At 46.4% G+C, this 27,500-nt stretch overlaps 2 protein-coding genes across 2 annotated transcripts in view; one reads left to right on the top strand and one right to left on the bottom strand.

The window, feature by feature from the left end:
- cacna1ab (calcium channel, voltage-dependent, P/Q type, alpha 1A subunit, b) overlaps nt 1-23,472 on the top strand; it is a gene marked incomplete at both ends in the record, with an annotated part of 292,563 nt that extends 269,091 nt beyond the window's left edge. Inside the window, 7 exon segments of the mRNA XM_083764411.1 lie at nt 4,537-4,664; nt 4,920-5,061; nt 9,721-9,834; nt 18,017-18,052; nt 21,388-21,598; nt 21,720-21,970; nt 22,729-23,472. Coding sequence (XP_083620537.1) covers nt 4,537-4,664; nt 4,920-5,061; nt 9,721-9,834; nt 18,017-18,052; nt 21,388-21,598; nt 21,720-21,970; nt 22,729-23,472 — 1,626 coding nt within the window.
- Nucleotides 1-27,500, bottom strand: part of LOC310859477 (E3 ubiquitin/ISG15 ligase TRIM25-like) — a 289,970-nt gene that overhangs the window by 36,258 nt on the left and 226,212 nt on the right. The window lies entirely within an intron of this gene.

Raw genomic sequence — 27,500 nt, 5'->3', positions numbered from 1 at the left:
GACAAGAAGCCCCCCCACCCCCGCACTCCCAAAACCAGAGAAATACCCCCAAATAGCAGATCAGTGTTCCTGCAAATGAAGCCCACCTCACAGTCGCAGCCCCTCTGTCCACTTCCTCCTTAAGGGCTTTTATTAGAGAGTTTTGTTTTAATCAATCGCATCCCGAGACTTACTGGTTTTGCGGAAACACACGCAGCAAAAATCCTCAGGGTTAGTTAGTTCACGGGTCACATTTGGTTGGATTTGTATACGCACTGTCAGAGTTACACATGGATGAATTAACACTGAGGATTTTACTGTGTACCCCCTGTATATAGTCGGCCCTTTTCTTTTTCTCCTGCGCCAGGTTGCACCCTAGCCTATCCTTATGCCTTTTAGCATGCTGGCTAAGGTTGGCAACAAGCTCTGGGCTGGTTTCCTCTACAGTTTATCCTACTCTGCTGCTGGCTATAGCTATACCCTGACCACAACGTTATTAAACTACCTGCTGCACCTCTCTGTTATGGTCGAAAAAATGACCATGACGAGGAGGATGGATTAGGTTTGGTTTACATGTTTCTTTTGTTGTTTTTTGATGATGATCTTCATGCCTTTGACAAAATGTTGATGATAACACATGGCCTATACCTTTTGTTTTGCTGTATGTCGATGCACTTCCCTCAATAACAAGGAATGCTTTCAGGAGATGCACTGTGCTCCCTGCTGTCCCTGTGGAAACACTTCTCCTCCATTCACTTAACACTTAACCAGACGCTCCTGCAACCTCGTCCACCTTTCTTTTTTTGTGTGGATCTACACCGCTTTGGACCAAACGTCCAAAGCTGCCCTGTGGAAAGACGGGGCTATAGCAATAAAGTAACGTCTAAAAGACTCGTCTTTTGCAGGGTCAGGGAGCAATGTGTGTTGGTGAATGGAGAGTATATTTTGTTTGTTTTTGTTTTTTGTACACACCCCCAAGTACACCCCTGCAAATATAAGTTGGTATGATCCCGAATGCAGCCATATATACCATTGGACTGACTGGACAATTCCACACAGGCTCGCTCAACATCAGCAGCCCAGCTGTGCGCACCCAGGACCACCCTGTCTGTCTTGTCTTGTCTTGTCTTGTCTTGTCTGTCTGTCTGTCTGTCTCTGTCTGTCTCTGTCTGTGTCTGTCTGTCTGTCTGTCTGTCTGTCTGTCTGTCTGTCTGTCTGTCTGTCTGTCTGTCTGTCTGTCTGTCTGTCTGTCTGTCTGTCTGTCTGTCTGTCTGTCTGTCTGTCTGTCTGTCTGTCTGTCATTCCGTCCGTCCACCCCGGTGTTTGCAGTGCCTCCCCACATGTTCTTAAATCCCTGTTCTGCTGTGTCCACCGCTGCTTAAAGCCCTACATATACACGGTCAAATCCAGAGTGGTAATTTAACTCAACCAAATGACACAAAAGGTCAATTCTTTACACTTTGAAACTCTTGGGTTCAATGAACACTCCGGATTTCACTGCATACATCCTCAACCCTGCCTTTTGTTTTTTTTCTTCAAATCCTCAATCTCCCTTTCGTGAATTGTAAATGTCCAAGTCCTGTCTTCATGTCAAGTGTTCGTATTGCTGTCGTGAATGTCTTCTTTGGCCGTCTCTCTGTGTCTGTGTCTCTTACCGTTTCTTGTCTTCTCTCTGTCCAATTTCCAGCCGTTACTCTCTAGCTGTTTTCTTTTTGTTCTGCTTTGTTTCGTTTTCCTCCGTCTTCCACATTGTTTCTTGTGATCCGTCGGCGGCCGGCGGCCTTCCGTCGTTTCCATGTTGCGTTGTGTCCTCCTCCCGCGTCCGCATCCCACCCTCTGACTCTGTCCAATCCCTACGTCCCTCCAGGAGGAGGAGGCGGGACCTTGACCTATCAACCCTGCCCCCCTGATTGGCCATTCCAGGTTGATTGTCACCACCAAAGTTGCTCTAACCAAGAAGCCTTCTTCTCTCTCTCTCTCTCTCTCTCTCTCTCTCTCTCTCTCTCTCTCTCTCTCCCGTCTGTGTATCCATATACCTCTCTCTGTCTCTCCTCTGGTGTGTGTTGTGTGGTCCGTTGGTGGTGGTGGTATGTTGAGTGGCGGTCCCTGTGGCCAGTATATGTGGCATCTTTTGTGTATCCAGTTATAATCCTCTTCTACTGGTCCTTTTCACTGAAACTAAATGCCCAGATTGGATTGGAAATGTCCTCCAATGAACCAACCTATAGTCAATGTAAAGTCTGCCAACCATAACCCATCTGTGTGTGTGTATACATGTCTAAATAGTGATAGTGAATTTCCCCCCAGAAGACATCATAGCCAGCACACCCAACGCCACAGGACTGTTCAGAGAGACTCAAGCCACTCCTCCCCACTTGACACTTTTGGGGGTTATAGGGTGTTTTGCTCTGCCCACCAGGGATGTGTGTGTCAGGGGAGGAGTGGCCACGGGGGGCTGTTTCTAACATAAACAGAGTCCAGACTCCATTCCATGTTCATTTATAATACTAGCATTTAGCCGTTTTAGCCTCACTCTCTATAGGCTATGGATGGACGTGGACACAAGTCGTTTTGGTAGTCATTTATTGTGGCTGGCATCTTCCCCCCAGACCCCCATGTGTGGAAAAGCCTCCATCCACTTCCAAGAGCACTCCGATACCCAGGATGCCTTGGTAGGGGAGCTGCTTGATGTCCTTACTTACTCATTCTGATGAGAAGAGAACGTATAGAAGTTGCTCCTTTAAATAGCACTGTTCCGGGGTCAGATTGACACTCCCCTCAAGGTGGCGCTGTTCACAATACGTCTCTTGAGTTCCACAGAGCAGGCTTCCATTGTTAGCCTAAAATACAGTGATTCCCAACCTGTGGGCGGCGGGCCCACTGATGGACCATGGCTCACTCACACACACACGCACACACGCACGCACGCACGCACACACTGCAGTGGTTCCATTGATCCAAGCTGGAAATACAATCCATGAGGGGTTATCAATATGTCCGCACATGGACAATTTAATGTGTCTGTGGCAAAGACTTTGGATGTTCTTTTTTTACACACCATCATAATGTTCTTATTTTATGATCATAAGATCACTCATTTACACTACTCATGACACTATGGCGTATATATAGGAGTCCAACTTTAGTACTAGTGGTTCTCAAATGATTTATTTGCAAGGACATCCCTTCTATTCGATCACTCTCAGATAGTTAAAGACCTGATATGGTCATCCGGGGCTAGCTGACCCTGCACAAGGCAGCTGACCCCTACAAATCGATTGATTGATCATTAAAAGAAACATGCTCTGAGAATGCATGCGGTGGGTCACAGATGGGTGGGTCACAGATGGGTGGGTCACAGATGGGTGGGTCACAGATGGGTGGGTCACAGATGGGTGGGTCACACATTCAGAATGTATAGATTTTCAAGTGGGCCCTGTGGCCCAGACAACGTTGGGAACCATCAGGCTTAAACCCTTTTGGCGTTAGCATCATGTTATGCTTTAGCTATTGAAAAATAGCAGATCTACAAGCTCATAGCGCGCCACCGAGTGGCGCGCTACGAGCTTGTAGGTCTGCTATTTTTGAAAAATCGAAGAAAAACGGACATAGAAACATAGGCTTTTTCAGAAAACTGTCAGGATGTAGAAGACATTTTTAGAATCTGATCTCAGGTCAAAATGGGTTAAACAACAGAGAGAAAATATTGTTAATAAGTGAGCGGGCATGTCAATCAGACTGTGGAGCAGGATTTAAGGACAAACTTTACCTCAAATACCACACAGGTAGAAGTTATCTTGTTATACAGATCTGGCATCGGTTGTGTTCTTCCTGAATCTTAACTCTGAGCCCCAGCTTTGTTATTTTCAGTGCTGGGGGAAAAAAAAGTACTCACTTTTTTTTAACTGTATGTGAAAGTCTGGTAGTCAAAATTTACTTGAGTAAAAGTACAAATGTATTGGCATCAAAATATACTTAAGTTATCAAAAGTAAAAGTACTCATGATGCAGAGTGTGTACATTTTAATATTTACAATTTTTGAAAATGACAGATCTACAAGATCACAACGTATCGCAGTCACCAAAAAATATTATTATTTAAGGCTTCATGGGGTGTGTAATTGATAGAAAATAAGTCATTTTTTAAGGCAAACTACTCCTTTAAAATGTGTCACCGTGTTTCCGGCATGGATCTGCTTATTATTAGCCTATTTTACCAAAGAAAACACAAAAAGTAGATCAGCCTGAAAGCGGCGATAGATAAAACAAATCTATGAATTACTTCTTCCACCGCTGCTCCTGAATGCCAACATTGTAGTTGATCTCTTCGGGGGACAAAGCCGATCCCAGATCAGAAGGCAAAGAACTTTACCTTGGGGATGGACGCCCACAAAGCCATGTGCTTGACGATGGCGCCCCCGAGTGGGTGCATGTTGCGGGTGCATCCTTTGCGTGTGTGCGCGCGTGCGTGTGCGCGTGTGTGTTGTTGTTGTCTCCCCATCATCCCTCTGAATGTGCCTGATGCCAGCCTGCAGGCCATGTTGTATATCTCACACAGAACCGAACGCCATTAATGTTTCAGCGCATGGAACCCTCCCCCGACGGAGGGGGCACGGAGGGACCCCCCGGGGGCCCGGACCTCAACGGGGTCCCCAGTACCCAGCCTGACAACATCAACAACGCCATGTGAGTATTCAAAATGACCCCTTTTTCAACCTTTTTCATTTGAAACGTCTTGTGTTGCTTAGTTTCTTTTGTAACCCCTTACTTTTTTGAACTACTTAAAGCTATATTATTATGACCTGGCAGGATTACAGGGAGATTATAGCCTGTGCAGTTGTGTTCAGCTTGAAACGTGTGTGAAATGTGCTTGTTTGTGTGTAAACCTCTGATGGTGTGTGTGTGTGTGTGTGTGTGTGTGTGCGTGCGTGCGTGCCCCAGACCCCCAGAGGATGGTGGTGGTATGACAGAGAGCCAGTCCTGGGTGACAGCCAAAGCCCAGGAGATGTTTCAGAAGACGGGCAACTGGAGCCCCGACAGGCCCTACCCGGACGATCTCCATGACAACCGCCACAACGCCCAGGTACGGCAAAACGACGCAGACTCGCGCGCAACGCACGCACACACACACACACACACACACACACACACACACACACACACACACACTTTGCCTTCTCTATAGGGCGAGACGGTCCAACCAGACTGCTTGCGGCTGAACCGATTCTCTGAGGAACGTGCCCCCTCACACCCCCCCCCCCCCCCCCCCACCCCACATTAACTTAACTCACTCAAAAACCCTCCAGTCTCGGTGAAAACATGGCCCTCAGTCGCAACTGTACTCATCTTGGACCACTTTCTGTCCATCTACGCACACACCCAAACCCCAAAAAGTCGCCAAAAGATGGCCAATCTATACCAGCTCGTCGTGGCCTTGTGTAGATCTGCTATGTTTGGGCTGGGGGTCCTGGAATGGATCGGCGTCTTCGTGTTTTTTCATCAATCACCTGCAATGCCGCCACCGGCGGCGGCGGTGGTGTTGCAGACGTGTCTGATTGATCGATAGATAATGTGACTTTGTAACAGTGTGCCACACCGGTCTGCTTCTCCTCCTCTCTCTGTGAGGGGAGCGATGGCGTCTGCACCGCCGACATGCTGTCCTTTTCATTTCAAACAAGAGGCGGCGGCTCTAATTAGAGGAGAAATCCACATCCTCATTACTGACACCAAGCTGTCAAGCTACTGGAGCGGAGACGCGACACGCTTCCCCGGAATGTCTCTCTCCGGAGCGAGTTTCCCCCGCGTTGATTTCTTTTCAGTATAAGAACTATACAGGTGCTGCTCACTCTCTCTCTCTCTCTCTCTCTCTCTCTCTCTCTCGCCCTACACCTTGGAACCATTCATGGACTCATTTCTACAGACTCAAACTACTTCCCTGTGGCGTGCATGCCACACACACACACACACACACACACACACACACGCACACGCACACACACTCCATTTGAATGTCCCTGCTCCCTATAGCCCCTCATCTCAATTTCCAAACATCAAACGCCAGCTATAGTAAGTGCTATCTTTCGCACACACAGTAAAAGATGCACCACGTAAGGTTTGTTTTTGGCAGAAAACAGACGTAACATCGACTCGTATAAACCACACGAAACCCTGCCGTCCCTATACACTCGGGGCATGTCATAATACGTATTATCGTATAGATGTGAACATTGTCTTTGGCGAAGAGAGCGGCGATTTCGAACCAAAACATAGCAGATCTACAAACTTGTAGGTCTGCTATTTTTGATAAATCGTGAAAATGTGGCGCAAATTTGGAATATATATTTTTTCAGATCGAATGTTGTTAACTCAAATCTTGGCTTCTGGGGGGGGGGGGTCCCTGGAACAACCTATTTTCAGATGGGGGTCGGTGGCCAAATTACATATAATTTTGGGGTTCTTGACTTGAAATATTGAGCACCACTGATTTAGAAAAATAGGTATTTCAGAAGACATTTTTTAAATTTCGACGTCAGGCCTAAATGGGTTAATGAGTATACACAATAGAATCCGCAAAAACACCAGTGCAACAACAACAACAACAACAACAACACACACACACACACACACACACACACGTCGTCGTTCATATTTCATACATTCATCTATTGCTGCTAACGAAGAGATGGGACCGAAAGCTTCAAAGCTTCGTTTTAAGAGGTTGCACCGCGAGGCGACCGTCATGTATCAAGTGTTTATATCCCCCTGGCTGTAAACGTGGCCTCCTCTACCTTTGTAACAGGGTGTATAAATTGTATTTCGGTCTGAATGCTCTCGGTTTTGTGTGGATGCATCATGAATTGTAGGCCTATTAAATAACTAATTACGCATATATACACGTGCGAGTATACATACACACATGTGCATGTGTGTGCACGGGATGGAATAATCATAGTCTATGGAATAATCGTAGTCTTTATGAAAAACTAGACTGCACCACTGCATGCTCATTTATACTGTATACTGTGTGAGACAAACCATAGCTCATAGCTCATAGCTCATAGCACATAGTCCTGGGCATGTACAGCAGAGAGTTATGAGCCATAAGCCATGGTGCATAAATTAGACTTAAAGCCGAGGCAGCCGTGCCCAAGGCTGGATAACGAGGACAGCGACCAATGGCGGTTGTTCATTTGTTTATGGCATAACCCATAGCCTTATTTCTTCACGAAGACAACCAGAATATTGTTAAGGCAGGTGCACTTCCTCTGGATCCCTTGCTGTTTAGGCAGTGGGTGCTCAGCTATAAATATAACTATAGGTTCAAGATACCGTCGAAGTGGAAAATGTGTCACTCTGGAATCTGAATACAAGACTGGCTCAGATAAACATTCTTATTTAAGTGTCACTATCCAGTCTCGCGTCCTTCATTTTGGAGTGCCGCTTCGGCTTTTTCCACCAACACTTCAATAATAGTTCCAAACAGTGTCGTAGCTCATTTTGCATCACAAGCACATGAGTAAAGTACACTTTATTTGTATAGCACCTTTCATGACATGAAATGCAGCTCAACGTGCTTCACGCTGCAGTGAAAAACAGCAAAGATAAAGCGCGAGTGCTCTATAGAAAAAGCTCAAAGAATTGCAAACAACAAAGCAAAAAAGAAAAGCATAAAACAACATTAGCAAAACATGCGGTGAATCAAGGAAAAAAAACAGATTTTTAAAAAAGGAACTAAAAAGCAAGAGCTTTAGGCTGTGTTTTAAAGCTATTTACAGAGGCGGCCTGGCCTGTCTGATAGGTGTACTGGCTTCACCAGGATCTTTATTCACCATTTTCGGTACTTGGAGGCTATAGGAGCAGGACAGCTGAAACGACAAAATGGGGACGCCAGGTTGAAAGTGGTGAGGCATGCAGTGTGGTGGCACGTGGCCCGCCGGGGAAACATTAGCTTGTGACTTCCAGTGGGTACACAGGCACACTGTCGCGTCAAGAGGAAACATTAGCTTGTGACTTCCAGTGGGTACAGGCACACTGTCGCGTCAAGAGGAAACATTAGCTTGTGACTTCCAGTGGGTACAGGCACACTGTCGCGTCAAGAGGAAACATTAGCTTGAGACTTCCAGTGGGTACACACTACACAGGCACACTGTCGCGTCAAGAGGAAACATTAGCTTGAGACTTCCAGTGGGTACAGGCAGTCACACTGCAAGAAAAAACTCTTCCTGGGTTTTAAAACACCTGGTGGATGGAAGTTACGCTAGTGCGCGGCTTCAACTTGTAGTGTCGGCAAAGCGTTTCTGTTTTTTCTTTTTTGCCGACGTCACAAGTTGAGGCCGCGCACGAGCGTCATTTCCATCCACCGTGTGTTTAAAAACCAGGAAGAGCTTTTTCTAGACTAGGCGTCGGCTGCTGTATCACCCTCGCACTCCTCTGGTCACCCCCTCACCCCAGGACCAATAAAGACACTCCTCTTATCACCCCTCACCCCAGGACCAATAAAGACACTCCTCTGGTCACCCCCTCACCCCAGGACCAATAAAGACACTCCTCTTATCACCCCTCACCCCAGGACCAATAAAGACACTCCTCTGGTCACCCCCTCACCCCAGGACCAATAAAGACACTCCTCTTATCACCCCTCACCCCAGGACCAATAAAGACACTCCTCTGGTCACCCCCTCACCCCAGGACCAATAAAGACACTCCTCTTATCACCCCTCACCCCAGGACCAATAAAGACACTCCTCTGGTCACCCCCTCACCCCAGGACCAATAAAGACACTCCTCTTATCACCCGTCAACCCCGGAACCAATAAAGACACTCCTCTTATCACCCCTCACCCCAGGACCAATAAAGACACTCCTCTGGTCACCCCCTCACCCCAGGACCAATAAAGACACTCCTCTTATCACCCCTCACCCCAGGACCAATAAAGACACTCCTCTTATCACCCCTCACCCCAGGACCAATAAAGACACTCCTCTTATCACCCTTCACCCCAGGACCAATAAAGACACTCCTCTTATCACCCCTCACCCCAGGACCAATAAAGACACTCCTCTTATCACCCCTCACCCCAGGACCAATAAAGACACTCCTCTTATCACCCCTCACCCCAGGACCAATAAAGACACTCCTCTTATCACCCCTCACCCTTTTACTTTTGTGCTACATTCTTGCACTACAAAGTAGGGGATTCATTTTTGAAATATGCAGAAACAAGATTTCTTCCCGACAGCAGCGATATGTACGTACATCTAATCTCTCTCCTTTTTAATAGAAATTAGACGTTTGTCTTATTAGCGTAGATCAGGGATGTCAAACTCAAATACACGGTGGGCCAAAATAAATAAATTGGTAGAAGTCAAGGGCCAGACTGTGTTTCAACACACGGACGTCCCAGGCAAATAGCAAAAAAGTTAATGCATTTCAAACTGAAAATGCATTATTATTAAGCTCAGTTTCCTGTTCTATGATCCTCACAAAGCAGGACTTGTAGTATTATGGTGGTCCGTGCAATATACCAGAAGGCCAGTTCTAATACTAATTAAATATCATCCCGCGGGCCAAAGATAATTCATTCACGGGCCTGATTTGGCCCCCGGGCCTTGAGTTTGACATATATGGCGTAGATGGTGAACCCCTCCCCATCCCCCCCACCCCCTTTTGAGTCACGCCCCGCACCCCGCAGCAGCTGGTACGGACGGTGGTCACGGCCTCGCCTCTCATTGTGTTTTGCAGACGGTAGAAATGAGAGAGATGGGGCGGGACGGGTACTCCGACACGGAGCCCTATCACCCAATGGATGGGCAGGGGCGGACCCTCTCTATGCCCCGCCTCTCGGCAGACAACCAAGTGAGCACCTTCATCCCACCCCCCCTTCACCACCCCCCCGCAACCCTCCACCAGCAACCCTCCACCCCCCCCCCCCCCCCCCCCCCACCTCCTCCAACCCTTTTAGCAAAGACGGGACCGCGTCCGAGTAGTTTTGATTTTGACAGCGATTTTTGATTTCCGTTTTCGTAGTCTTAAGGTCATTACACACTGGCGAATTGGCGACGCGATTTATTCGTGCGAATAATTCGCATTTTATTAAAACCAACTGAAGTCAATGCAAGCTTCCACATCAGTGGCGAATGTGCGAAAATGCGACAGTTTTCGCTCTTTATTTGTTCGCTCTGGTGTTGAATTTTGCAGACATTCGCAGGCGAACTGCAACGCCTCTGACCAATCAGAATGCAGCCCAAACTTGTTGCTGTGTATAAACAGCGGCGTACCGTACAGTAGCTGTCAACAGAGCAGCCGTCGGTCCGGCTACGCAGGTCGGGATAGCGCAGCAGCACACACTGTTGCACACCTCCCCTCCTACAACTCGTTGGGTGTGTGTGCGCTCGCGTGTGCGTGCGTGCGTGCGTGCGTGCCGTGGACATGGCACATGGGTGTGCAACGCCAACAGAGCAGCAGACGGTCCGGCTAGGTCGGGATAGCGCAGCAGCACACACTGTTGCACACGGTCACACCTCCCCTCCTACAACTAGTTGGGTGTGTGTGCGCTCGCGTGTGCATGCACGCGTGCGTGTGTGGTGCGTGGACATGGCACATGTGTGTGCGTGTGCTAACAGCACGCAACGGCAACAGCGAGCAACGGGCTCCGCCAGACTTTGGTCTGTATGTAGGGTGGTCTCAGGTAAAGTGGGCCATCACTAAGGTAAAATGAGCCAGCTATAAGGTTTCTGCCTCCTAGACCTTTGAGTTTTAACAGCCAATGCTGCACATCATGTGCACACAGCACATATGTCTTGACACAGCTGTACTTGACAAAACAATTGATTTGATTGGTCTATTTTTTTATTTTTTTACCATGGCAGCCATTTTTCAAAATGGCCACCAGCAACAACTGTTTTCTTATGAATGATGGATATAATATGATATTTCAGACTCATTTACCATAAGTACTTGGTAAGTGTCTTTTTCATAATTGAAAATTGTCATTGAATATTCAAGATGGCCGCCATCACTTGTATGATTGTCTGATATGGGTGATCTCGGTGTCAAATCAGTATTTTTTTATGATCCAGAATTCAATATTTGGAATTGGCCAGAAGCTTCCTTCTACCTCACAAATGAATATCAACAGGGCATGTGTATAAGCTCAGAAGCCCATACAGCCCACGCAGTCTTTTTCCCGTGGCCAACATGCTTGACACAGTGTCACAACCCGTCAATGCATGGAACACTGGTAGTTTGTGTGCTTTCTCCTGCCATAGCCCTGCTGCAATTTAATGGGCTGCTATAAGTATCGGAAATTTCTTATGGTGCTGACTATGTTCATGACTTTTATTGACACACCCAATAATAAAAATAGGTATTCCATTGAGTATCTCATGGTCAGAAACCATGAAATAGATACCAAGTTTGCGTTTCTAGCTCATCTGGTTCAGAAGTTCAAGCCAAACCTATTTTCTGCGTGCTAATATTGTGGCGGCCATATTGGATTTCATGGAAACTTTCAATGCAAAACATGTTCGTATTCATATTATTGATCAACCTGTGAAGTTTCGTGGAAATATCTCTGTTAAAACAATTGCCCTATTCACCCCCCATTATAACTAATAGGGGCTAATATTGGGGCGGCCATATTGGACTTTCGCCCAACAATTGACCAGGTTGTCCATATAGGTTGTGATCCTACTGGGTCATAGATATTATTTCTGGTGGACAACTTTGTATGTTATGACAAATGCAGGTCAACCCCCTTTGCCCCCTGGGTAAGTTATTAGTGCAGCCACACCCGGCAGCCAGCAAAAACTAGTCCTCAATGGGCCCAAAAATTAAGAGCCGGCCCTACCTGGGCCCTCATCACACCATGTACACTCAAGACACTGCCCCCGCTGCCACCCGCAGATCTCCATATATGGAGCTGACATTCCATATGTTGATCTGACCTCATCTGTACACTCAAGAAAGACACACTCCATTTATGGCCAGTACATAATTTATTCCATATGTTGATCTGATCCCCCCATGCCAAAGTGCCATTTTGATTGTTTGATTGAAATATTTATTAACAGTTTGTAGAATGTACAGTACATTTTAAGCACAAACTCAATACAAAGACTCTTAACTGTGAGTGGACGACCCAATTAAGCATTACACTTGTTTACAACAGGGTCCACATTGTTCAATTCATCAAAAAGCCAGCGCTCACCCAGCAGTCTGCTGTCACCCAGGCGGATGCATGCACGCTCGCTTCTTGCCCTCAGGGTGTCTTACTGGTTTTATTAATACAATGTAGGGCTAATGACATTATTGTGGGTATAGCCCCTCCTATATTCAGCTATAGTGTCGATTTTTGTCCTAACAAAAACATGAAATGCCATTCACAATGAATGGAGAATTTACGTCATGTGTCTGAGCAAATCGGCGATTTTTGTCCTACACAGACTAAATTCCCATTGACAATGAATGGATAATGTACGATGAAAAGAGCACCCCTCACTTCACACGGATGTGATTTATTTTAAATCAGAAATGACTGTTTTTCTTTGCAGCTTGAGTGGCCCATTTTAGCTGAAAAAAAAATGAAAAAAGTCGGCAAAGCAGTATATGTGATCACCTTATCATTGACAACTGAGATTGCTTTCACCTGGCATTTACCCTGAGTAGTCATATATGACTGATATTATTTCATCTGTTGTGTGTGATGCATTGCATCTCCCGCCATAACAACCATAGACTGTTTTATGTCAAGTACACTTGTAGCGAGAATCATGTGCATCCATTGGCTGTTCAACTTTAAAAAGGCAAAAACAACGGTGGCCCATCTTAGCTGATCAGGTGGCTTATTTTACATGAAAATGCTACATCTTAAAAATATGTGACAGCTTGTTTCAGAAGCTGTAGGGACTAAACTATTATTTGTTATTAAATAAATTTAACTTAAACATGATATTAAACAGTCAATAATAATCATATAACCCCAATTTAGTGTCATGCATTGCTTTTTCTCAGTTTAATTACCAAATTACCAAAAAGTGGCCCAAATTAGCTGACATCCCCCTATTTAGAAGGCACTCATGTGCCGAAACGTTGGTCTTTAATAGAAGTGTTCTGTATCGTGATTCGTGACTACGAGCTGTGCAACCGATCCTTTACAAGTTTGTCTCCCGTCCCGTGGTCAGCATGCACCTCGATCCTCACTAAATTGGTGTGCAGCGTGCGCTAATACCTCTTTTGTTTGTATTGGTATATCCTACTATCCTTTCCACCACTTCTTGTCTTCTTCACTACCGTGATGTGGAGTCCAGAGTCATTTGGGATCGGGCCGGTCGGCTGCTCACCCGTGCCGTCGATAAAATAAAATTATAAATAGGGGGATGTCAGCTAATTTGGGCCACTTTTTGGTAATTTGGTAATTAAACTGAGAAAAAGCAATGCATGACACTAAATTGGGTTTATATGATTATTATTGACTGTTTAATATGTTTAAGTTAAATTTATTTAATAACAAATAATAGTTTAGTCCCTACAGCTTCTGAAACAAGCTGTCACATCTTTTTAAGATGTAGCATTTTCATGTAAAATAAGCCACCTGATCAGCTAAGATGGGCCACCGGTTTTTTTAGCCTTGCTTTTTAAAGTTGAACAGCCAATGGATGCACATGATTCTCGCTACAAGTGTACTTGACATAAAACAGTCTATGGTTGTTATGGCGGGAGATGCAATGCATCACACACAACAGATGAAATAATATCAGTCATATATGACTACTCAGGGTAAATGCCAGGTGAAAGCAATCTCAGTTGTCAATGATAAGGTGATCACATATACTGCTTTGCCGACTTTTTATTTTTATTTTCAGCTAAAATGGGCCACTCAAGCTGCAAAGAAAAACAGTAATTTCTGATTTAAAAGAAATCACACCCGTGTGAAGTGAGGGGTGCTCTTTTCATCGTACATTATCCATTCATTGTCAATGGGAATTTAGTCTGTGTAGGACAAAAATCGCCGATTTGCTCAGACACATGACGTAAATTCTGCCGGGTGTGGCTGCACTAATGACTTACCCAGGGGGCAAAGGGGGTTGACCTGCATTTGTCATAACATACAAAGTTGTCCACCAGAAATAATATCTATGACCCAGTAGGATCACAACCTATATGGACAACCTGGTCAATTGTTGGGGCGAAAGTCCAATATGGCCGCCCCAATATTAGCCCCTATTAGTTATAATGGGGGGTGAATAGGGCAATTTTTTTAACAGAGATATTTCCACAAAACTTCACAGGTTGATCAATAATATGAATACGAACATTTTTTGCATTGAAAGTTTCCATGAAATCCAATATGGCCGCCACAATATTAGCACGCAGAAAATAGGTTTGGCTTGAACTTCTGAACCAGATGAGCTAGAAACGCAAACTTGGTATCTATTTCATGGTTTCTGACCATGAGATACTCAATGGAATACCTATTTTTATTATTGGGTGTGTCAATGAAAGTCATGAACATAGTCAGCACCATAAGCAATTTCCGATACCCATTAAATTGCAGCAGGGCTATGGCAGGAGAAAGCACACAAACTACCAGTGTTCCATGCATTGACGGGTTGTGACACTGTGTCAAGCATGTTGGCCACGGGAAAAAGACTGCGTGGGCTGTATGGGCTTCTGAGCTTATACACATGCCCTGTTGATATTCATTTGTGAGGTAGAAGGAAGCTTCTGGCCAATTCCAAAGATTGAATTCTGGATCATAAAGAAATACTGATTTGACACCGAGATCACCCATATCAGACAATCATACAAGTGATGGCGGCCATCTTGAATATTCAATGACAATTTTCAATTATGCAAAAGACACTTACCAAGTACTATATATGGTAAATGAGTCTGAAATATCATATTATATCCATCATTCATAAGAAAACAGTTGTTGCTGGTTGCCATTTTGAAAAATGGCTGCCATGGTCCCACCATAAAAAATAGAAAATCAATTGTTTTGTCAAGTACAGCTGTGTCAAGACATATGTGCTGTGTGCACATGATGTGCAGCATTGGCTGTTAAAACTCAAAGGTCTAGGAGGCAGAAACCTTGGCTCATTTTACATTAGTGATGGCCCACTTTACCTGAGACCACCCTACATACAGACCAAAGTTTGGCGGAGCCCGTTGCTCGCTGTTGCCGTTGCGTGCTGTTAGCACACGCACACCCATGTGCCATGTCCACGCACCACGCGCGCACACGCGAGCGCACACACACCCAACAGAGTTGTAGGAGGGGAGGTGTGCAACAGTGTGTGCTGCTGCGCTATCCCGACCTGCGTAGCCGGACCGACGGCTGCTCTGTTGACATCTACTGTACGGTACGCCGCTGTTTATACACAGCAACAAGTTTGGGCTGCATTCTGATTGGTCAGAGGTGCTGCAGTTCGCCTGCGAATGTCTGCAAAATTCGACACCAGAGCGAACAAATAAAGAGCGAAAACTGTCGCATTTTCGCACATTCGCACATTCGCCACTGATGTGGAAGCTTGCATTGACTTCAATTGGTTTTTAAAAAATGCAAATTATTCGCACTAATAAATCGCGTCCCGTCTTCTTTCTGAATTGTTATGGTTTGAGACTAGTTTTTGTCGACTAAATATCATTAGATTTTATTCTACTAAATCTATAATTGATTTGGTTGACAAAGAAAATATTTTGGCGGGCCTTGATGGTTGTTTTACACATAAAATGACATAAAATGACTCTTTTAGTCGTACTGGATCTCTTCTCCACTAGTCCCTCTGTAACATTTTAGTCTAGTTTTTATTTGTCAACGAAATTCTCAATATATTTACTAGTTTTAGTCATCATAGTTTAGTTTTTCGGAGTCCGGCGTATACACAATACACAATTCCTTTCTGTACCTTATTCTGGCAACACAAACTGTAGCTGCATAAGCCAACAGAACAGCCAACCCTTTTTTTGGTTCAGAAGGGCTTCCTTTAACCCCCAAAAAAATCAAATTATTTGAGACACACGTAATGGGTATTCCATCCATCCATCCATCCATCCCTCCCTCCCTCCATCCCTCCCTCCCCTCCCCTATCCATCCCTGAGCCTCTCTGACCCACCACTTCCTCACAAGCCATGTATAGAAATGATGCATGCAAATGCTAACTTCAGATGTATATACTATGGTTAGCATGTAAACCGTGGGTGAGAGTGCCGTCCGGATATGTCTTTGTCTTTTTTTAGATGTGTTCCCCATCCCTCCTCCATTGCCATTCAATCCTTGGTGTGTCTGTCCTGTGCTGTGTGTTCACTGTGGCCTCCAGCTGCTTCATGTCTAGTTTAATTGCTCGTTGCACGGCGGCGGTTGCTCGCGGGAAAAGACGCTTGTCGTTTTTCCCGGTGAGCGACGCTGTCTGGCGACGGAAATATGACGCAGTTGAAGCCGAATGCAGTACTAGGAAGGGACACGAATTCAAAACAAATATATTAATATGTGTTATGTTCTGTCACGGTTCGCCAAATTCACTGTTGGCTTATTAGCATACGCATGCACGCGTGTGTGCGAGGGTGTGTGTGTGTGTGTGTGTGTGGCTTTTGAGTGAAGCGGTCGGGTGGAAACCTTGTGTGCTCATTTAACCACTTTCAATTTCACGTGAAAATATCAGATCTACAAGCTTATTCTTGCTTACTTTTGGGTGAGGGTGTTAATTTATTCATGTGGAGATAGGATGTTTCTGCCCGACGACAGCACCGACATAATGTCATTTGTGTTTGTTTTTTCTCCGATCCCAGACTTCCCAGTAACCAAAGTTTACTTAGTTTAAAGACGGAATGAGCAAGAAAATATAGATTTTCTTCCAACTCTAAAGACACTGAGGGCTAAAGAGGGCTACATCTAATTATTATTATTATTCGTATTTAAGAGTGGATGTTCTTTTATTTCCCTACAAACAGCATTTTGCATTGCTTTACTTGGGATTTTAAATGTAATTGCTTTAAAGTGAACTGCGTACAGCCTTAATTGAGGCCAGGGCTGTCCGATATCATACAGTATGTCATGTTCATGGAAATAGAGTTATAGCCTTCAGAAAGAAAATCCTGGTTGCTTTAAATAATTGAAAACGCCTCCATGAACGTGCGTGTGTGCGTGCGTGGCGTGTGTGAGTGTGAGTGTGAGTGTGAGTGTGAGTGTGAGTGTGCGTGTGAGTGTGAGTGTGAGTGTGAGTGTGAGTGTGAGTGTGAGTGTGAGTGTGAGTGTGAGTGTGTGTGTGTGTGTGTGTATGCGTGTCTTTGTGTGTTTCCACACGCTGTTATTCTCACTGTCTTTCTAACACTGCACTCTGCCCTATACAGAGTGCACACGCTGCTGCGGTAAGTGCGTGCGTGCGTGCGTGCGTGCGTGCGTGCGTGCGTGCGTGCGTGCGTGTGTGCGCGTGGCTGGCTGCGTGTGCACAGGTTGGCGTGTGCATGTGTCCATGTTATATATTGTCCTCGGCGTGTCTCGTGTGGCCTCTTCACCCACGTCTCCCCTGTTTGTGTGCCCTAATAACTCTGTTCTCTCCCTCCCTCTCTCTCTCTCTCTCTCTCTCTCTCTCTCTCTCTCTATCTCTCTCTATCTCCTTTTCATCCTCGCTTTCCCCCTTCTGTCCCCTCCCTCCTCTTTTCATCTCTCCCTCCCTCCCTCCATTTCTCTGTCCACATTCTCCTAATTCCATTCATCTATAATCTCACCTCAATCCTTTTCACATTCCTTCTGTTCATCTCTCTCTCTCTCTCTCTCTCTCTCTCTCTCTCTCTCTCTCTCTCTCTCTCTCTCTCTCTCTCTCTCTCTCTCTCTCTCTCTCTCTCTCCCCCCCTTTACGGGACCGGGTGGCTTTGCTGCGCTGGGCGTCCGCTGTGTGTGTGTGTGTGTGTGTGTGTTTGCGTGCGTGTGTGTTTTTGCTCTTCCCTTTTTGTGTGTGCACTCTGCGTGTGTGCGCGCGTGTCATGCTACACCCCACTCTGCTCTGCGCACTATGTGTGTGTGCCTGCTCTGCAGCGGAGAAGACACAGACATCGTGGCAATAACCTCAGTGTATGTACCTCTCTCTGTCTCTCTCTCTCTATCTCTCTCTCTCTCTCTCTCTCTCTCTCTCTCTCTCTCTCTCTCTATCTCTCTCTCTCTCTCTCTCTCTCTCTCTCTCTCTCTCTCTCTCTCTCTCTCTCTCATTATTAACTCGGACCTATACTGAAGTGCGATATCAAACCCACCCCTCTGGGTCATGAAGATTTTAGAAAAAAGAAAGAAAAAGAAAAAAGATTCTCAATAGAAGATCAGAGAGATCGCAATACAACCACCCCAATCAATTGTTCTAAGTTATGTTGTATTATTAACATTCTAACATACAGATTGGACACAATTACATTACATTGTACAAAAAACAAACAAACTAAGACACAAGCACTGTATGTCTTCCAATCCATTGTGAACAGAATGAACAAACTGTAGCACTCTTATTGTTTTTAACAGAATGATCTACTATTTAACTATTTGACCCAGATAATGGTCCAAACATCTTCCTTCTCATCTCACGTCTTTGCAAATGAAACCTGATAAGGCCGTGCACACATCGACGCACTGACGCACATCTTACAAGTTCAATTAAACAGCTCATAATATTATATTGTACAGTGAGATCTATATTTTTTCTGGGCATCCCAATTTTTTTCTTGTAAAGGGCAGAGTGGGTGGGTGTCCTTTATATAAAGTTTAAAGGTAGATGGCAACCCTATATAGATCAGCCTCTCACCAAGGCCTGGCTCACATAGTATTTGAAAATACTTTTCTTTATGACCACTTGCCTTGCTTGCCTGCTTATATGTGCTAAAGCAGTGGTTCCTCTGAGCCCCCCCTTATAGGGGGCTGTTTGGAGGTAGAAGCACTTTTCACCATCTGGTCAAACCACCCCTCTCTTTCTCTTATATTTTCTCTTTTTCTTTTCTCATGTCATCCTAATATTTCCTGTGTGCTGCCCCAATATCTCCCTCTCTTCCTCTTCCCCCCTGCTCTCCCACACACTCTCTCTCTCTCTCTCTCTCTCTCTCTCTCTCTCTCTCTCTCTCTCTCTCTCTCTCTCTCTCTCTCGTCCTGTGTTTGCCTGTGTTACAGCTACATTCTGTTTCTGAATGTGTGTGCGTGCGTATGAGTGCCTGTGCATACAGTATGTCGCCTAGTGTGTGTGTGTGTGTGTGTGTGTGTGTGTGCCTGTGCGTGTGCGTGTGCGCGCGCGTGTGTGTGGGGGTATGTCTTCTTGGTCTGTTGTATTGCAGATTGGATCAACAGTGAATGATCTAAGCATGAGCTGTCGTGAACTGTCGGCGACGCAAGTAGTGAAGGACTGCAGGCACCTTGTTGGCATGCCGTTTTCTCATGCATGATTTCTATTGCAGAGCTTTGACTTCGGTGGGCGACGCGATGCCCAAGTTGTTTTTACGTGCTGCCAAGTCGGAGCAAGGCTTTAGCCAAACGCTGCCTGTTATCCAATACCATGTCATCTGGTGTGACAGCTTATGGCAGCGTACCAAGGGTGTGGGTGTGCGTGCATGTGTGTGTGTGTGTGTGTGTGTGTGTGTGTGTGTGTGTGTGTGGGGGGGGGGGGGGTGAAGGGCATGCATGGCTTGGCGTTTTAGGCTGCCCCGTCATTCAAGGCGTCTATAGATGCCGCACTGTGTGGAATTTACTTTGCAGCGCGAGGTTGAACCCCGTCATGTTTGTCCGAGTTTCCATCTGGCCTGCTGCTTGTTGACTGACCTGTGCTTTGTCATTATGGGAAAAATCAGTGATGGAAAAAGAAAAACTCAAATGTTATACTTACGTAAAAGTATCAATACATAATGCACTGTAGAAGTAAAAGTACAAAAGTATTGGTATCAAAATGTACTACCAAAAGCAGAAAGTACTCATTGTGTAGCATGTCCGATTTGTCTAATGTCCGAAATGTCTAAAAAATCTTTTGAAAACAGCAGATCTACAAGCTCACATTTTGAGCTTGCTGATCAGCTATTTTCAAATGGCCAAAATGTGTAGTAAGTAGTAACTATAGTAACTCAAGTTTGTGGAGTAAAATGTACAATATTTGTCTCTGAGATGTAGTGGAGTAGAAGTAAAGGTAATAAAGTAAAGGTAACTTTACTTTACTTTTCACTAGGCATGTAACGATTCACTCAACTCACGATACGATTCGTATCACGATACGATTTTTCACGATATTCAAAAATATATATATTTAAAGAAAAATTACAGTTTTTTTAATTTTATATAATTTATCTTCCCCCCTGAGATTTTTTATTTCACTACATTGCAAAAGAAGTAGCATTACTTTTGACAGTGCAGAAACATAATTGCCTTCCTTGATGAGCATCAACGACCATCATCACCTGGGCACAGTCACAGACACACGCAGCTCCCCCTCTACAGAGCTCTACCTCTGAAAGTGACTATCATTTTCTCTCCAAAAGCACTTGAATATGATGGAATGTGACTAAAGCTCACATTTCACAGCCCACTACCCCCCCTAAAAAAAAGGGGGGGGGGGGATTTCAATGATCAATTCGAATCGATTCATATCGTCGGGATTAATATCGATATACAATATATTGTTACATGCCTACTTTCCACCACTGGGAGAAATGAAGGTCGATGAGCTATACAGAATGCCGGGGATATGGAATGTAGGTCGCTGCTCTTATTTAGCATCATTTATACTACATGGTACGCCGGTGTTGCTGCTTGCCGAAAAGGCCAGATCTCCGAGAGAGTGCTTTGCCTCGCGGAGGTCTGTTCTTTTGCGCTATCGCGCTTACACAGCATAAACGAGGCTTCGTGTATCGTCTACAGCCGCCTTGTGCATGCGTGGCATGGTATATATATGCCTCGTCTTCATGCTTGCTTATCCCTTTCCTCTCCTATTTTTCTGGGTAGTTCTCTCTCTCTCTCTCTCTCTCTCTCTCTCTCTCTCTGACACTCTCTTGCTTTCTCTTTCTCTCTCTCTTTCTCTGTATGTCTCTCTCCCCATTTCAGGGGGAAAGCATGGTTAGTAAATGTGCTTGTCAAAGGCTCCGTAGTCGAGAAAATACAGCATCGGGTCTGAGAATGCCAAAGCCGAATTTATGCTATTGTGGTCGTCGACGCAGCGGTGCATCAACAGCACTTTGTTTTATGTGCACGCACACACAACGATATTCAATCTGCAGCTATGCCGTATATATAAGCTGCTGTTTTATTCATGTGAGCATTTTGCTCATCATTTTGACGTTTCAGGGATGTCTTGAGCCTCACCTCTTTTCTCTCCCGTCTCCGTCTGTGTGTCCCTCCCCCATCTCCTCTGGTCTTATCTTTTCTGCCTCCCTCTCTCTCCCCCCGTCCCACAGCCCATCACGGACACGAGTCCCATGCGTCGCTCCACCTCCAGCCTGGTCCACGGGCGCTCGGGCCGCGGCGTGCGGCTGGACGACTACTCCCTGGAGAGGGTGGTGTCCGAGGAGAGCAGGCACGGAGGAGGAGGAGGAGGACGCAGACACCGGGACAGGAGCCACCGCACCTCCCAGCGCTCCCTGACCAGATACACGGATGCTGACACAGGTAGCTCTCTCACATGTATAAAGTGGTGGAAAAATGGCTCAATTATTTTACTTGGCCTCAATACTGCAATGTGGAATTTGTGGAAAGTGAAAGGTAACCCCCCCAGCATCTTCCCCCCCAGGCCTGGGCACAGACCTCAGCACCACCACGCAGTCGGGAGAGCTCCCGCCCAAGGAGCGTGAGCGCGAGCGCGGCCGCGCCAAGGACCGCCGTCACCACCACCACCACCACCACCACCACGGCTCCGTGGAGAAGGAGCTACGCTACGGCCCCGAGCGCCACGACTACCCCCACCGGCATCCCCACGACCGGGGGGACCGTCAGTGGTCGCGCTCACCCAGCGAGGGGCCCGACGGACAGGGCTACAGACAGGTGGGGCTCCGCACCACACAGCCAGACAAAACACCCAGCAAATATGATGAATTGTATATAACAGTGGCAGCTTCTTCGTGCGCTGACTGGGCCCGTACACAGTAAAGTGTTAAAGGCTATATACGTGAATAACATTTTTATAAAAAAACGAATCATGAACAGAAAATGATTCATCCACCGACCTTTTGAAAATGTGAGGAATAACTTTTGTATCGTTTTGTTCGGCGGACAAAACCATAATTGTCCTGTAATAATGGTGGCTGTACGGATCATTTGAGCACATATACAGTATCCGAGAAGAAAGGATTCTGTTCTACTCCGTCCTCACCGTATTAGACAAATGTAAAGTCCATAGATGTGCATCTTAGCATGTGGATTTTATCCAGTCAGTAAGAGTCCAGAGTTCTATGTCATTTCATGTACACTTACTTATGGATATCAATCTCTCTTTTTTGTGTTACGCTTTCTGTTTTTCCTTTGTCACTGTTTCTCTTCTCCGTCCATTATTCCTCAATGTGACGTGTGGCTTCTTGATGTTAATATTTTGCCTCATTGCTGTGTTTATGGATGGGTCTTCAATTGTGTTTTATCTCTTCTATACTTCTGTTTTTACTTCTGTTTTTTCATCTTGTTCTATCTATATTCCTCTTCTTCTATATCCTGCTCTATCTTTCTACCTCTCCTGGTCTCTGTGGTGCTTGTTGTTGTTGTTGTTGTGGTGGTGCGGTTTGATTTTCCTTGTTTACATTTTGCTGTAGGGCAGTAGTTCGGTGAGCGGCAGCCCCGTCCCCTCCACCTCGGGGACCAGCACCCCGCGGAGAGGCCGTCGCCAGCTGCCCCCGACCCCCGCCGTCCCCCGTCCGCACGTCACCTACTCCCCCACGGTTCGCAAGCCCAGCTACGGCCCCCCGGGGGGGCCGGGGGGACGCCTCCGCTCGCCCTCCCCGCGGCACTTCTCCCCGCCGGACCTCGACAGGGGCGGTGGCGGCTACCACCACCGGCCCCCGTCGCGCCAGGGCTCCCCGCAGCACCACCAGGGCGGGGGCTCCTCGTCCAGACACGGCTCCCCGCGCTCCCCCCGCCACCAGTCCCCGCGCTCACCGTCCCGCCACGGCTCCCCCAGGTCCCCGCACCGGGGCCGCTGGAGCGGCCCGCCGCCGGGCGACAGCCTGGAGGGGGACGGCCCCTTCTATGAGCACGACTACGAGTACGAGCGCCACCACGAGCCCCCCGCCTACGAGCAGAGCCTCTCCCACGGCAACCCGCACCCTCACCCCCGCTCCCCCAGGACTGCCCGACACGGAGGACCCCCTCCTCCGCCCCCCCACCCGCATCCACGGAGGGTCCCCAACGGGTACCGCTCAAACTCGCCCTCGCCGCACCGGCACGGCGGCCCGCCCGGCGGTCCGCCCCACCCGCATCACCGGCCCCCGCACGCCCGAGGGCCCCGCAAGGGCCTGCACGAACCTTACAGTGAGACGGACGAGGACGACTGGTGCTAGCAAACCACAAGGAGCTGTAGACGAGACGAGACGAGACGAGAGGAGTTACGGCCTCCCATCCTCCGGCCTTGGATTCTAGACTTTGTTAACAAAATGAAGTGGGTGGAGGAGGAGACCCCAGGGGGGCTTGTCTCCTAATCCCTCTACCTCCAGCCCTCTGACTCTGAGATGGGAGGGGGAGCGGGGGGGTCAGATGGAGGGGTTTGGAGGGGGGCTGAGTGGTGGCGCTGCTAACCTTTCACACACTGCATGTGTGTGTGTGTGTGTGTGTGTGTGTGTGTGTGTGTGTGTGTGTGTGTGTGTGTGTGTGTGTGTGTGTGTGTGTGTGTGTGTGTGTGTGTGTGTGTGTAAACGACTGACAGAGCAACACACAAAAATGAAGACAGAGAGACAATATAGCCCCCCACCCTTCTCTCTCTCTCTCTCTCTCTCTCTCTCTGCTTCAGAACTACAGTGCAGTATTCTTTGCTTGACCAGCAAGGCCAGGCTGTAGAAGGAAAGGGAAGGGTTGTGCAGAGGAACATGTAAAGTGGCCAGGGCTGGTATGTGCTAAGCCTCCGAAGCGCCTCTCCTCTCCCTGGCTGTCGCGTAAACTGGCTAGTCATGTCAGACGGAGCCTGATCTTCTACGGTAGACGTCTGTCGGTGTGTTTGGGAAACCCAGAGGAGAGAGAGCTTAGAGATCAAATTGGGCTCTCCTCTCCTCTCCTTTACAGGCCTGTTTAAAAAGAGAAAAGAGAATAAATGAAATCAAAAAGCCAGGACCCCCCCCCCCCCTATCCTTACACGCCAAGCTATGCCTCCAGAAAATCTAACTTGAACTCTGAAGAACAAAATGAACAAAACTTTACATGAAAACTCTGACAAGAAATAAAAAGGGGAGAACAACCACTTCAACTTAAAAAAAAAAAAAAAACCTTTTTCCTTTCCAAGGGACAGAACCAGGAAGCTCCGCCTATACTGCAAAAACCAGCCAATCACAGCGCTGGCTGATACTTGATGAGTTTTATCATCTCTGTTTACTGTTAAAGACTCACCTAATGCTGACGGAACTGGTGTGACTTCACTTTCCTACGTGAGTGTGTGTGTATGTGTGTGTGTGTGTGTGTGTGTGTGTGTGTGTGTGTGTGTGTGGGAGGGAGGGGAGGGCGCGGTGTGGCCTCGCTTCCTGCTATAGTGTGCTGGGGGGCGAGGTCATATATTTTGGGGAGGAGTCAGACACTTATTTATGCCCCCTCCCCTCCCCTATACGGTGGTTTGACCCACGCACTTCAAAAGGATAGAACGACAGGGAGTGACATCACATGTCGGGAATGACATCACATGTCGGGAATGACATCACATGTCGGGAATGGGCGGAGGAGGAAGGAGAGGAACGGAGGGATGGGGTAAAAAAACAAAAAAAAACAAGACTTATTTCTTCAGTATTTCTTCTATCGATTACTTCTCCTTCTTGTTCTTCTTGGGGACATTGGAGCTTGGTTCTTCTGTTTGCATTGCTCAGCCCTCCTTTGATCTTTTTCGGAGTCGGAAAGTTTGATGGAAATCTGCATGATCGATTAAATACATACTAGAGAGGATGAATATTAAATGGCGGCGGGTGGCGGGACCTAGGGGCTTTATAGAACACTACGATTTAGGTTTACAAAGAGGTTCTCTTTTCTCCTCTCCTCTCTCTCTCTCTCTCTCTCTCTCTGTTTTACATCTTGCCGTAGTCAGAACATTTTTGGATTCTGTTGACCTGAAGCAGTGGTTGTCGTTTTGAAGCAACATTTTTTGACAACCTGATTTGTGGGAACACAGCATATAGGTTCATTTCGACGCTTCCCCCATTATGCATGGCCCGAGTAACGAGAAGAGAGAGCAGAGAAAAGAGAACTGACTTTAACTATTGTTAATAATGATAGTCTTATATGAATATAATGACATTGGTGTCAATGCAAAAATGATGAAGACAATGATGACGATGTTGATGATGATGATTGACTAATGGAATTGTTGTCGTTGATTTGTTTTACTTTTGTTTTATATTTGAGTAATTATGTGTCCATCTTGTTCCCATGATTTTCTTTTTTTGATTTTTGATTATTTATTTTTTTGTTTTTTTTGTGAGTTCTGTTCCAACAACTGGGGTCCCCAAAAAGCCTACATATAATGCAACGTTTCTGGGTGACAGTGTTGACGGCGTGGCTCGTGAATATCGACAGACTTAAGCTCTGACACTAACTCCCTTCAACACGTGAGGGGGAGTGAGGGGTTTGTACAACAAGCTGCAAAGCCAGAGGTGTGAAGAGTTCACAGTCAGCGAGGGGCAAGACTTTTCTTTTTTTTACAGTCTTAGAAGAGATTCGTCTGTGTTTATGGTCACTGAAAATGGAGTAACACCAAGTGTGAAGATTTTCCTTCTGTTTCCATGGCTTGTGTTTTTTCCAGACAGGCAATGTGTCACAGGAGGGGAAAACAATTGCTCTCTGAATGCCATGGGATTCCGCAGGGGGACGGCTGAATTCTTAGAATCTTCTAAAAAAAAAAAAAAAGAAGATCACTCAAGTCCCTGTTTTGACTTCTCTCTACTTTACGTTTACCTCCTCTCCTCTCCGGTTCTGTAGTTTGTACTGAGACTGACTGACTGATAGTATAAGCACCAAGTACAGTATTGGTTATTACGCTGGTATTATTAGGTGGTGCTGTTCTCCTTTCTGCCACCAGGGGGCGGTTGTCGGTCAGCACATCATCCTGCCCTGCCTTTTCCCCTCTCTATGGGACAGCCTCTCCTCTGTGACTGGCCACACACACACACACACACACACACACACACGCGTCCTGGTTTTCTATACGCTGGCGTTTTGATCTAGTATGCCAAATCTAGAGTAGACGTTTAAAAGCAGTATACGGTGTGCTGCTTGGGGGTCAGACAGTCACCATGTCTGTCCATCCAACTGTGACAATGCTGCCCCCTCCCCCATTAGCTCAGGATAACTAGAGAACAGCCAAATGGTAGAGAAGTCACCGACTCACCCCCCCCCCCCCCCCCCCACACACACACACACACACAGCATGACAAAGACCCCATCAACCCAATTTAGTATCATTAAAGTTCTCTCTCTCTCTCTCTCTCTCTCTCTATCTCCACTTGCTTTGACATCACGTCTTTTTAGCATGCCAGAAAAAGAATTTGAAGAACACAATATGGCATCACGGGAACAGAAACAACTTGAGGATATTTGTTTTGCTTACGAAGGAAAAATTATTGTTGAATATTTCAATGACTATAGGACACGACGATAAAGTATAGCTTAATAGAGATATAAAGTACAGAATACATTTAAATGCAGTACGGTAGATTTTAGTAGGCCTAATGGATAATGACATAGAATATAATTAGATAGATTCAGATGTTTATTTTGCGTACCATTGCTCGTCATGGTGCAGTCAGCGCTCAAGCTCATAAATCTTGCACTGTTGTCATGTAGCGACAGAACCCCCCCCCCCCCCCCTGCACACCAGATGTATACGAACTCTATGCAGACCTCATAAAGCATTCGTGTCGTGTTGTTTTTAAGAGAAGGAAATACGAAACGCCATGAAACCCAATTCGTACTTCATCGCGCTATGGTCTTGCGTCGTCGTAAATAGTCGCCCTATACAAGCTGCCGGATGATTTTTCGCCGTGCGACACCATGGTCGGCGAAGCATAATTATGGAAGTTATGCTTATAAAATACTGTAAAGTTTCAAACGGAAGAGACCAGAGCGCGTGGAATGCGTGAAAATGTGAATGTGAGATCGACACAAACTTTTGCACAATCACATAGCATCACGTGTAGAGTAAAATCCCTTTTTTTCAAGTGACTTTCTCACTACCCCCCCCCAATACACCCCCACCCCCCACCCCCCCATCTTCTCCTGGAACGTTTGCCTTCCAGACCCGAGCGGTTGCGGTACAGCAAACAGCCATGGGGATGTTGTTATTAAGGTACTTTTCGTTCCGTTTATTAAGGTGTTTGACCACAAAACTTGCCCCACTCCC

This window comes from Protomyctophum parallelum, assembly GCF_964188405.1.
Source record: "Protomyctophum parallelum genome assembly, chromosome: 5".
Taxonomy (NCBI): Eukaryota; Metazoa; Chordata; class Actinopteri; order Myctophiformes; family Myctophidae; genus Protomyctophum; species Protomyctophum parallelum.
This window is presented reverse-complemented; position numbering and strand designations above follow the sequence as displayed.